Source organism: Vicugna pacos, chromosome 4 (genome assembly GCF_048564905.1).
Source record: "Vicugna pacos chromosome 4, VicPac4, whole genome shotgun sequence".
NCBI lineage: Eukaryota > Metazoa > Chordata > Mammalia > Artiodactyla > Camelidae > Vicugna > Vicugna pacos.
Window position 1 is genome coordinate 7,861,286 of NC_132990.1, and position 12,829 is coordinate 7,874,114.

Genomic DNA, 12,829 nt, shown 5'->3' on the forward strand with positions numbered 1-12,829 from the left:
AATTTCAGAAATACTTAAAAAAGATTATGTGTAAAATCTCACTTGCCTTTACTCTTTCTTTCTCTCTTCCCTTTTCTATTGCTGTCTCCTCGTAATTCATACCTGTCTTGGCTTGTCCTTCTTTCTCCTTTAAATGTATTTTGTTATGTTTATTAAGTAGACTTTTGTAGACCTGGTCATTCGTTTACAGGATGAAAAGAGACAGTTTCAGAAACAAAATTAAGCCATACTTTATTGAGTTTTTATCCCTCTGTGGGTCAGTGATTCTTGAAAGCAAAACATACTTCATCCCTTGAGTTTGGAGTATTGATTTTTTTTAGACAAAAAACAAACCATATATTTTATAATATTTAAGGAATGTAGGTATGTACATGTATACATGTTATGTATATTGACTCAAGGATTACATTTCCCCACTCATTATTCAAAAAATACTTACTGTATGAAGAGTATGTGTCACTGGGGATGTAATGGAGAATAAGATACCTAGTTTTGTTTGCATGGAGTTTATAATCTGGTGGCAAATGGATATCCTACCATTTTTTAAAAATAGGAAAACATAGTTAAAAACAAAGCTTTCTAAAAAAAATAAGAAAAATAAGAAACAACAACAAAGCTTTCTAGTTAGAAATCTTACCTCAGTACCTTTTCATATGTATAGAAGCCTCTATTATAGCAATTCTCTTTTTCTTTACAGTCTTCAAATTGAAGTACCCTAGAGAGCTTTTGTTTATGTGGGTTTTATCTGCTGATATTTACCATTATTAGAATTAAAACAAATTTAAACTATTAATTCACTCAGAACTAACAATGATAACCTGATTACATGTTAGTATAAAGAGTATTTTTTCATGAGAAATAACTGTTTCCTAAAACTGGAAGAATTTAATAAGAGTGGAATTGTTTTGTATTTTTGTAAATCTCTTTTAATGTCCGACTTAATAGAAGGCAGGTAGGTTTTTGTATCTGTCAGCATTCAGTTTGTTGCAATATATTTTTTTAGTTGAAGTGTATGAAGAAAACCAGCCCTGTCTAGATTTGTAGTTAGAAGGGAGGAATATTTTAATGACTTTTTCAGATAATTGTGGATATTCTTCTTTGACATTATATCAAAACTCAACAAGTAGAAATTTCCTAAAGGTTACTTGGCAGTATGGGATTTGAAACCATTCTGTTACATTAAGATTTATACATTAAAATTCACTGATTTTTATCTTGTACTTTGAATGGATCTTTTATCCACATGTGATTTTAAATCATGATGCATTGGTCACTTGGAAAATATTTATTTACTAAGTTATGCAGATCATTCAAGTGTTGACATATTTCATTATACAATATCAAAAAATCACATTTATTTATAGCACCACTGATCTCACCTGCAAAATCTTTAAGTATTGTAAGCTGTCAAGTTTACAGTAGCAGAAATGTTTTCCAAAGTTCTAATTTTTGCATGAAACTTGAATTTTATCATTTGGAGCAAATACTGGTTATTTGTTTTCCTTTAACTGACAGTTCTGTCACGTAGCAAGTGTGAATAACCGTAGTTTGTCTGTTGTTCTTTAAAGTGAAAAAAGCACCCTATGAAAAATGTGGCTAGTTCAGCTCAAACACTTGCATACAGTTTCTTGCCCCAGACAACTATCGCTCTTCATATATAGCAGAATTACTTTATGTATACCTCCCATTTTGTCCCATAGAATAACTAAAAAAAGTATGCATGGGTTGGGATTCAGTAAAATAATTTCTGTTACTTCATCAAGATATTCTTAAGTGAAACTGGCATTTGCTGGTTTGTTCGTATTGTGAGTGCACAGCAGTGAAGAATGCAGTGACTTGCAGTACAGTTTGGTGACACTTCCCTTATTCATACTAGGAGCCAGCAGTTTCACCCGTCGTTGCTTTTGCATCATCAGTGCCAATGTTAACATGATGAAAAAGGCAAATACCATTTTAGTATAACTAGGAAAATAGTTTTGACCTCACGAACACCCTGAAAAGATCAAAGTTCATGCCAGGAGGGTCACACTATGAAAACTGCTGCTCGATTACAAAGCTTTGATATTTAAATATAAGCATATAAAATAATACTTCTAAAAATCATGGATCTTTTTAAAGGCAGTAACTCTGCCCCACCTTTCTCCTAGATAGAGCAGGCCTGGGCCTTCGTTTTTGGTGTAAGAAACTGGCAGAAGAGGGAGTACAGGTAATAGGTACTTGATGGCAGTTGGGGACAGGAAGCATGCTTCTGAGGTGCTGGTATTGGAAGCCCCCAAAACCCACCTGCTTGGGGGTGAGTGGGCAGTAACTTCCTCTCTCCATCTGTTGGAAACTAACCATGCTCTGGATTATGTAACGGCCTTGATGAAAAATGGTAAAATGGTACCACGGTCACATTGTTTTGGGGGAATGCCAGGTTGCAAAAAGCAAACAGGTTTCTTAATCCCAAGACTTCTGAGAAATTAGTGTATCTTATGAGTCTCAAAGTGAGAAACATAGCATTCAGTGTTTCCCAGTTTCAAAAAGTGAATTCCCTTTTTCGGTCTGCAATCTTACAGGACCAGTCATCTTTGGATACCACTGAACAGCAAATAGAGAAATGATTGCTGTCATTCCTTACCCAATGTGTCTCTTTAAAAAATTGTTTTTAAAATTTTCTTTTCTGTTCTTTTTTTCCTGTGAGAGACAGAATATCATAGTAGTTAAGAACACGGGTATCAGACTCCCAAGGTTTGAGTTCCAGCTCCTCCGCTTATGGGCGCTCTGACCTTAGATAGATACTTAACCTCTCTGTGCCTCAGTTTCCCCATCTGTAAAATGGAAACACTAATAATAAGCTCCATGCAGGGTTGTTGTGAAGGCTGTTAGAGCACTGTTAGTTCCCATGAAGTGATGAGACGATGTCTGAGCTGTAGGAAGGCACAACACATGTTACACATGTTAGCTTATTGTGATCTCTCATTTATTTTTCACCTGCCTGTGCCTAGGTTATACATCGGTGGTAGCTAAGGGGTTGGACTCAGTAGCCGTAGGTAGGGCCACGTGCCAGGCATTCTGTGGAGGCAGCTCGATAAACTCATCTGCTCAGGGAGTCAGTGGGTCTGTGTGCTGAGAGGCGTGGACATTCTCTTTGCTCAGCCCTGCTCCTTTGGGCCTAGTAGGCAGGCAGGTGAGTATTTTAAAAACAAATTCCTCGGCAAGATGAGATTGTGGGCCATCTCGCAGGCAGAATAAGAGCTGGACTTTTGCTACAGAAGCAGTGTCATTTTGAAGTTACTGTCTTCTCCTTTTCAGATACTGTCAGATAGTGTTGTAAGCTTGGTTTTTTACCACTTGTCAATTAGTGGAATGTTCCATCCTCTCATAAATACCTCGTAGGGGACTTTGTTGCTTTTTAACCCCAGAATTTAAACACAAGAACACTATGTAAACATGAATATACTCAACGGATAAACACTCTTTTAAATAAATAATAAATAATAAAACTCTAGTTTATCAAGCGTATATAAAAATATTTAAATATGCAGCACTGGGAGAGCAGTTACATTTTAGCTTCTCAGATGGACAGCTAATTGCCCGTAGAAGAGAATCTTAACTGATGTGAATTACAGTTATATCTTATTTTAAAAAGAGGAGTCACATAGGTTATATAAACGCATAGAGTTCTAAAGACCAGGGTCATTTGAAGATCTAAGCAGAGAAGAGAAGGATCTTGCCCAAAGCCCTAAGGGGAGACTGTGGTAAAATCAAGGCTAGCCTCAGCCCACAGGTTCCCACCACCTGGGGAGTCACGTACATACTTCGTTTTTGTGAATTAAATCTTGTTTGTAAAGGAAACACTATTGTGTAAATCAGCTACGTGTTTTTGTCTTTTCCTGTGGCTTAGTGGAAAGAGCACAGGTTTCAGATTCAGACAGACACTGTAGCTGAATGTCAGAAGTTTGGTTTATCCAATGTGACCTCTTTGATTTTTAAGTTTGATGTCATCTTACGAAGAGCTGTTAACTTATTGAGCTGTAGCTTCTTCAGGAAAGAGGAATCGTGTCTATTCAGTGAGATATTTTAAAATATTTTAAAATTACTTTAAAAATCACATCCTAGCATAAAGTAGACCCTTGGCCAATGCTAATTTTCTGTTTATTTAGTTGAAAATTTATTTTTAATGTATTTATTTGCATATCCCAAGTTTATTTGGAAACAGGAATAATTCAGTGGAAACTAAGAAAACTAATTGTTTAACTGTATTTTCTGACAGCTTCAAAATATAGCTCTTCAAAGTGAAAGTTTACAAAATTAGCAAATACTCTTTATTTAGATATCCAAATGCATTCTTAAACTCTATAGGTCAGTTTGGGAAAATGTGACCTCTTTGATTTTTAAAAACCCACGTTAAAATCTTACGGCAATTCTAGCAAACTTGTAAAAATCTTATTGAATGTACTCTACAACCTGAATCACTGGTTTCAGTTTTAAAATGCAGAAAATAAAAATCCGAAAAATCTTCCTATCTTTGTGGTGATTATTACATTATAGCAGTTGTAGGTCCTCTCAGCTGTTTCTTTCTTATAAAGAAACCAGAAGAAAAGTTGATAATGAACAGAATAAGAAAATTTTAAGAGACATTGCCTAGCTGTCATTAAACCACAGATTTTGTGGTATTATGTGCGCTTTCTTATTTTCCATGGTGATTCTCTTATGCTTTCTTTCCCTCCTCCCAGTGTGCTCTTGCAGCTGATGAAGTAGTATTTAATCAGAAGGACCTGGAGGTGAAGGAACTAAAGAATCAAGTGCAAATGATGGTGCAGGAAAACAAAGGACATGTTGTATCTTTGAAAGAAGCGCAAAAAGTGAACAGGTTGCAGGTAGAGTCTCTTAATGTACCTTGCTCTATATATTTCGTTGCAAGAGTACCTTATTAAAGGGAATAGCGTTTTAAATGATAAGTGGGAATGTTTGCAAAAATCAGTTTCATTTGACGAGTTCTCAACACAAGCACCTAAAAGAGTTATTGCAGTTTTCCCCCTGAACTGGTATAAAGGGAAAACATTTTTATTGTTAGTTAGACTTATATTTCAAAAACATAAAGCCTAACACCCAGGAACTTAACTTGCAAAACATATTATGGTATCTTTTTTTTTATACTCTTCCCTTCCCTTGTTCGCCAAGGTAATAGACAATGTGATATTGTTAAGTGTTGGAAGGTAAATGCAGAATTTAAACTTTTTAATTTGTTAGATTATCCTTTTATACTCCATCAATAATTTGCTCTTTAACTTTGGCTAAATCTTTCCAATTCTCTACCTTAGCTTTCATATTATTAACATGGATGTGCCTGCAGTGTAACATGGTATGCCCCTAAATAGGATACTCCCTGGTATGAACGCTCCCACCCCCAGAACAGTTAATTTCATTTAAAACCTTTCCTTCCTATCAGGAAGTAACTGTCGCCCTGAGTAATAATCTGACCCAGGATGAGTTAGGCTTTGATTTTGACATTATTTTTCTTTCCCTTTTTAATTTTGTAATTTTGAATAATTTAAAAACATAAAACAAAATGTATTGTTCGTTGATTTATCACGAAGAGAACGGCTGGGTAACCACTGCCAGATCAAGCAATAGCAAACTGCCAGCCCCTCAGACGTCCTTCGTGTCTTCTCCTCAGAGAGAGCTGCTCTCCTTCCTTTCATAGTAATTCATCTCCTTGCTTTGCTGTGTTGTTTTACTGTGTATCCTTGAACACTACGGTTTAGTTTTTGGAATTTTTATGAATTTAATCATTCAGTATATATTTTTTTAGTATCTGGTTGCATTTATTGAACATTTTGTCTGTTCTGATTCTGATTTATCTGTTGTTGTTTGTCACTGCAGCTTGATCAGTTTTATAGCTGTATGCAAAATATACCACAATTTGTTTTTCTGCTTTATTGTTGAGGGACTTCTTTTTTCCTATGAGTTTTCTTATCCATGTCTCGTGGTGCACATGCACACACATTTCCTTCGGATTTGTGCCTAGGAGTTGAATTGCTAAGTCATAGGGTTGGCTAATCTTCAACTCTTTTTTTTTTTTTTTAAGTATTCAGTTTCATTAGGTAGAATTGTTAGAATTTGACTGCACATCAAATTTTCAACTTTAGTAAATAAAACGAAACTGTTTTCCACTGTATACTTGCACCAGCTCTGTATAAGCACTCCTGCTGCTTATACACTTGCTTGCCAGCATTTGTTATTGTTAATTTTTAAATCTTAGGCAACCTGTAGGTTTGTAGTGTTATTTTGTTGTGTTTTTAATTTGCATTTCTCCAGTGACTAGTGAAGTTGAGCACTTTTTCTAGTTTTTTGGGCTGTTGGGATACTTTCTTTTGTGAGAAGCTCATACAAGTCTCTTGCTTGTTTTTCTATTGGACTGAGTCTTTTCAGTTAATTTGCAGAAGCATATTAGATAATCTGCATATGAGTTCTCTGTTATATGATTTCAAATATTTTTTCCCTTTCTGTGACTTGCTTTTACTCTTAATGTTGTCTTTTGATGAAAAGGTGGAATCAAATTCAACAATCTTTTTCTTAATGGTTAATGACGTTGGTGCTCTATTTAACAAGACTTTCCTTTTCCCAGCCCTTTCCTCTGAGAATACTTTCTATATTATCTTCTAGGAGCTTTGTAGTTTTGCCTTTCACATTTAGCTTTTTTTTTAACCTTTTTTTTTTAATTGAGTTATAGTCAGTTTACGATGTTGTGTCAATTTCCAGTGTAGAGCACAATTTTTCAGTTATACATGAACATACATATCTTCATTATCACATTTTTTTTTGCTGTGAGCTACCACAAGATCTTGTACATATTTCCCTGCGCTATACAGTATAATCTTGTTTATCTGTTCTACATATGCCCATCAGTATCTACTACAAATTTCGTTCGTCTGACGCATTTAGCTTTATAGTCCTCCTGAAATTGATTTTTATGTATGGGGTATAGGTCAAATTTCAGTTTTTTCCAAATGGATATCCATTTGTTCTGGCATCATTTACTGAAAAGGTGATCTTTTCACCACTCTTCTGAGTGCTATCTTTGTCATAAGTCAAGGTTCATTCATGCATGTATCGTGTATTTATGGGACTTCAGTTGTGTCCCATTGGTTTGTCTATCCTTGGACCAATATCACATTTATTTAATGTAGTTTTCTAATAAGTCTAGATATTCTGTAGAGCAAGGTCTTTGCTCTATTTCCCTTTTTCTCAAGAATGTATTGGTTGTTCCATATAAATTTTAGAGTCAGTTTGTCAGGGACCATACACACACAAAGTTGTGATTTTGGCTGAGATTGGGTTAAATCTATAAGGTACATTTGGAAAAAATTAACATCTTTTGATTGTGAGTCTTCTAACTAATCCATGAACATGTTACCTCCCTCCATGTACTCACATTTTCTTTGGTTTTTCTCATAATGATTTGTGTGTGTGTGTTTGTAGAAGTACTGTACATCTTTTGTTAGATTCATTCCTAGGTACTTGATTTTTTTATGTGACTGTAAATGGTATCTTTTTAAATTGTTATTTTCTTAACTGTTAGTACGTGTAACTGTACTGATTTCTGTATATTGATAGCTTTTACCCAGCAATACAGTTAAATTTACTTTTTAATTCTGATATTTTATGTAAATTCTTTTGTATTTTTGTTTCCAATTGTATCTTCTGCAAATAATGACATTTTTATTTCTTCCTTTATAATCCTTATACTTTCTATTTGTTTTTTTTTAACCTTTCTTCATTTGCTGCAATATTCTATACAGTGTTGAATATAAGTGGTGATAGCAAGTGTCTTTGTCTTGTTTCCAACCATAGAAGAAAAATTTTCATCATTTCACTATTAAGTATCAAGTTTGCTGTAGATATTTTTAAATTTATCCTTCATCAAACCAAGGAAAATCTCTTTGCTGAGAACTTCTATTATGAATGGATATTAAATTTTATCAAATGATTTTCCTTTATCATGATTTTCCCCTTTTATTCTATTAATGTGAATTCTGTTGATTTTTATAATTTTAAACCAATCTTGTATTCCTAGAATAATCCCTTTTTTTGGTCATGATGTACTGTTGTATTGGGGGTCCCCAAGACCACTCTCAGGTTGGATGATGCACTGGGAGGACTCAGCACATAGTTGTGCTCATGGCTAAGATTTACTGCAGTGAAATGAGAGAAATGAGCAGCAAAGAGAAGACACCCATAGAATGAAGTCTGGAAGAAACCAAGCACAGGCTTCCAGTGGAATCACCCACGTGTACATAATTTCTCCAGCAAAGACTGTGACAATTCATGTGAATTGTTTTCTATGAGGGAACTCAGTAGAGACTCAGGTTTCATTGAGGGGTGGTAATGAAGGCATTCTCTGCCCAGCATGTACTAAATTTCCAGACTACCGGAAGGAAAGCAGGTGTTCAGCGTAAACTACCTTGTCTTAACAGTTTGAACAAAGTAAGCCACTCTTACCAGTTAGGGTTTTGGGAACAGACACCAGCCAGTGGACAACCTTGTAAGCAGGTCTTTCAAAGGATAGCAGGCAGGCTTGCTAGGTTAATTCTTTTCTACAAATGTTCTTGATTTGGCTTGCAATTATTTTGTTTAGGATTTTAGCATCTCTGTGCACATGTGCAGTTAGCCTGTATTTTCCTGTCTCAGAATATTCTTGTCAGATATTATAACAACTTAGATTAGCCTTGCGGTATAGGTTCGGTAGCGTTCTTTATTTTTCTAGTGTGTGAAAAATTAGTATTCTTTCTTCCTTAAATGTTTGATTGAATTCACCTGTAAAATATTTGAGAGTGTGACGTTTCTTTGTGGGAACGTTTGAGTATGAATTCAATCATATTTCCTTTTTGCCTCCCCTTTGATAAGGTTCATTTTTCTAAGAATCTGACCACTGTATCTAAGTTTTCATATTTATTGGCATAAGTTTCTAATAGTCTCATATCTCTTTAGATATGTGATGATAGCCCCTGTTTATTCCTGGTAATTTGTGCCTTCTCTTTTTTTCTGGTCAGATTCACCAAGGGTTTATCAGTTTTATTAGTGTCTTTGGAGAGGCAGTTCTTGACAGTGTTAATCTTCTCTAGTGTATGTTTCTTTATTATTTAATTAACTTCTGTTCTTACCTTTATTATTTCATTTGTCTGCTTTTTGGGGGGAAACTGTATGCTATCTTTCTAAATTCTTTAGATGGATACTTAGTTTATTGATTTTTAGCTTTCTATATATTTTTAGCCTTTTTTATAATATATGCATTTAAAGTTATATGGTGCCTCCTAAGCTTATCTTTACCTGCATTCCACATTCAGCTCAAAGTATTTCCTAATTTTTTGTGACTTTTTTCTTTGATCTCTGGGTTATATAGTTATCTTATTTCTAACACATGGAGGATTTCTTATCATTAATTTTTAGCTTAATTGCATTATGGTCCATATGATTTCAGTTCTTTGAATGTGTTGAAACTTGCTGTATGGCTCAGCATAAGGCTAGTTTTTGTAGATACTAGAAATGTGCTTGAAAAGAACGTGTATTCTGCAACCTCTGGGTTCTCTTAATCCTGTTAATTACATTATTCAAATCTATATTATTACTCACTTTTTTGGTCTTTTTGTTGTATTGGTAATTTAGAGTGACGTTAAAATCCCCCACTGTGACTTTGGATTTGTCCTTCTTCATGAATACTGACAATTTTGGCATTATATATATTGAATATGGGTTATCAGTATGTAGACATGTAAAATTGTTACATCATTCTGGTGAATTTACCTTTTTATCAGTTTTTTGCCTCATTTTATCTCTTCTAATGGTTTTTGCCTGTAAGTCTATTTTATATTAATATAGCTATACCAGCTTTCTTTTGATTAATATTTCCAGAGTGTCTTTTTCCATCTTTTTAATCTTTCTGTGTCAATTTTAACTTTCTTTTAAGCAGTAGACTGGATAATTTTATGATTCATTCTGACAGTCTTTCTCCTTTAATTTTGATTACTCAGTTCATTTCTGAATTTAACACGATTACTATTGTATTCTGGTTATGATTCCACCATTGTGATTTTTACTAATCCTGTCTGATCTATGTTCCTTTTTCTCTCCTCCTTACCTTCTTTTGGATTAATTGTGTATTTTTACTTTTTGTATTTACTTAATTACCTTAGAGGTTGAACTTTCCCCCTTTTTAGTGGTTATCCTAGAGAGTATACCACGCACCCTTGACTTAATACAGTCTAATATTAATTGATATCTTTACCCTTTCCCTAGAGAATATAAGGACTCTGTTTAATACCTGCCTCGACTTATATGCTATTGGTGTCGTATATTTTAATTATCTGAATACATGACTTTTAAATAAAGTTACATTTTATAGTTCAGCATTAACACAGTGAAACTTTAGGGGGTTTTTTCCCCCTATTTAAACATTATAGTCCATGGGACGTATTGAGATGAATGACATTTCTCGCTTACATAGTTTTGTGATTATAAAACAAAGATTGATGTTGAGCTTTCTAGGTTGGATAATACTTCAGAATTTTTCTTTAGAGGATGCATAAAAAACTAAACCACATACAGTGTGTGGTTTCTCTCTCTCTGTTCCCTCTTCTCTCTCCCTGTCTCCCCCTCTCCCCCTCTCCCCCTTTCCCTACTCCCATATACAATGTGTGCAGCCTTTGATTTCCAAGTTCTCCTTTCTCCCACGACTCTCACTTGCCCATCTTCTATCTCTTTGTGGTTCTGGCTTTCTTTTTCACTCTGTACAGGCTTTCACTTCACTGTACCTGTTACCACTTTCTTTGCTGTCACCTCAACTATTTGCAATTCTTTCACCACTTGTCAACTTCCTTGTCTCTTGTTACTTCTTGAATTTCACTCAGGAAGTTGAAACTTTTATAAAGACCAACTAATCAGAGTGCTTCAGGTTGGCAAGCACAGGGTATGGGACGTTCGTTATCTTTGAGTATTTAACTCTTTAGGCTGTGTTTGTTGCTGCTTACTGTTCACAAATTTTTACCACTCGGAACAATGCTAGATTCTTGTGAACACCAGAAGCTAGTCTTTGGATAAATAAATTTTTACTGTTTTTGTTAAGGTAGTTGTGATTTTGGTCCATATACAATTTATTTTTAATCATTACACATGTACTGAGGTTGTCTATTTTTAAAATTCTTGTCTCTCTTCTACAAAGAATGAAAAAATAATAGAACAACAACTTCTTGTGGATCAACTGAATGAAGAACTAACAAAACTTAACCTGTCAATGACTTCTCCTGCTAAGGAAACTTGTGGAGATGGGCCAGATGCCAGGATCCTTGAAAAGAGACCATATACTGTACCATTTGATACTCATTTGGGGCATTATATTTATATCCCAGCAAGATCAGATTCCAGGAAGGTAAAGTCTAAACATTAATCTCTTTCTTATTTTCAGATTTAAAATATGTTATATGTAATATTGTAGTACAGTGTATTTGTATAGTCTCAGTGGGGTTTTTTTTCTATTTGGTTTTATAGACTTGTGTACAGTCTTTTAAAAAATCATGCTTCTTTTTAGTAAAAAAAATTAGTAAGTAGGAGAATGTGTAGTTATATTTGGAAGGAATAGTTGAAGATAATGTCTGCATTCATCAAGGAGAAAAAAGCTGCCCTTTGCCATCATATTTTCGGACATGCCTAAGCCTAATATCTTCATGAATTTTTTTCTTTCTTTAACCGCAGCAAGTTGATAAGGTTGGAGGTATTTATTTTGCCTTTTTTTGGTCTGTCTGATTCTTTTCAAAATTATGTTTATGTATTATTCAGTCTTGCCAGGCTGACATAATCAAGACTGTATAAAAATCAGGAAGTTTCAGTTTAATTTTTGTTTATAAAACTAAGTGTGTGGGTTGTCAATATGTGCACACACAGATTTGTCTGGAAAAAAATCAAGGAATCTCCACCATGGAAAAGACTAGCAGACTCAGGAATTTTGGTTTCTGTTTATTAATTTTATGAAGGCAAGTGATCTGTTCGAGATCTGTGTGTTGGTTACATAGTAAAGGGATAAGAAATATGAGACGGGTCATAGACTTGGCAGTCAGCCGGGCTTGGGTGTGAACACCAGCTCTATTGTATAGGCCCGGACATGGAACTAAACCTGTGTGAACCTCAGGTTCCTTATCTGTCAGAATCTGGGGTGTGCGGGGTGTATGGAGGTTTTACATGAGACGGTGACTCCGGAAGTGCCTGGCACGCCGCATCCTCAACACGTGTTCACGGGGTGCCTCTGCTGCATCCCAGACTCAGTGCCTCGGAGCGAGAAAGAGAGATGCTATTGTTACCTATGTAGTTTGCAATTTTAAGTGGTTAGATTTTAAAATTCAAGCCATTATTATTAATTTCAGGTAAACTTTCTGGAATTATTGACATTTTCTTTACGGCTGAATACATGGTAAATTTTTATAGAACATTTGAGAAGAAATATAAGTCCTTTATAGGATTCAAATCGGGTATCTATTAGTTCAACTTAATATATGTCAAAACTTCTATACTAAATTTTTTTTTACTACTGCCTAGTAATGTGAAAGAATTTCCCATTTCTGTCCATTCTTTAATTTTTTTAGAATAACATTTTTTCTGATTATAAAAGTTACACAGATTTATTCTCTCTTTCAGTGACTGTTTCTTTTTCACTGGATGTATACACACACACACACACATATATTCTATGAGGAGACAGAGCCACTGGCCCTTGAGAAGGGGCTAGGCCCCTCTGTTCTTATGTCTAGATGTTTGATTAAACCTGAAGCAGGCATGACTGGAATAAAGACTTCCA

The 12,829-nt window shown here is 34.7% G+C and overlaps 1 protein-coding gene across 8 annotated transcripts in view; it reads left to right on the top strand.

The window, feature by feature from the left end:
- Window positions 1–12,829, top strand: part of KIF27 (kinesin family member 27) — a 78,203-nt gene that overhangs the window by 14,398 nt on the left and 50,976 nt on the right. For all 8 annotated transcript variants that reach the window (XR_012071845.1, XR_012071846.1, XM_072959209.1 and 5 more), the window contains 2 exons: window positions 4,719–4,862; window positions 11,204–11,410. Coding sequence is in view for 6 of the 8 variants with exons in the window: in XM_072959209.1 (XP_072815310.1) it covers window positions 4,719–4,862; window positions 11,204–11,410 (351 nt within the window). In the remaining 2 variants the exon portion in view is untranslated. The remainder of the gene's footprint in view (window positions 1–4,718; window positions 4,863–11,203; window positions 11,411–12,829) is intronic.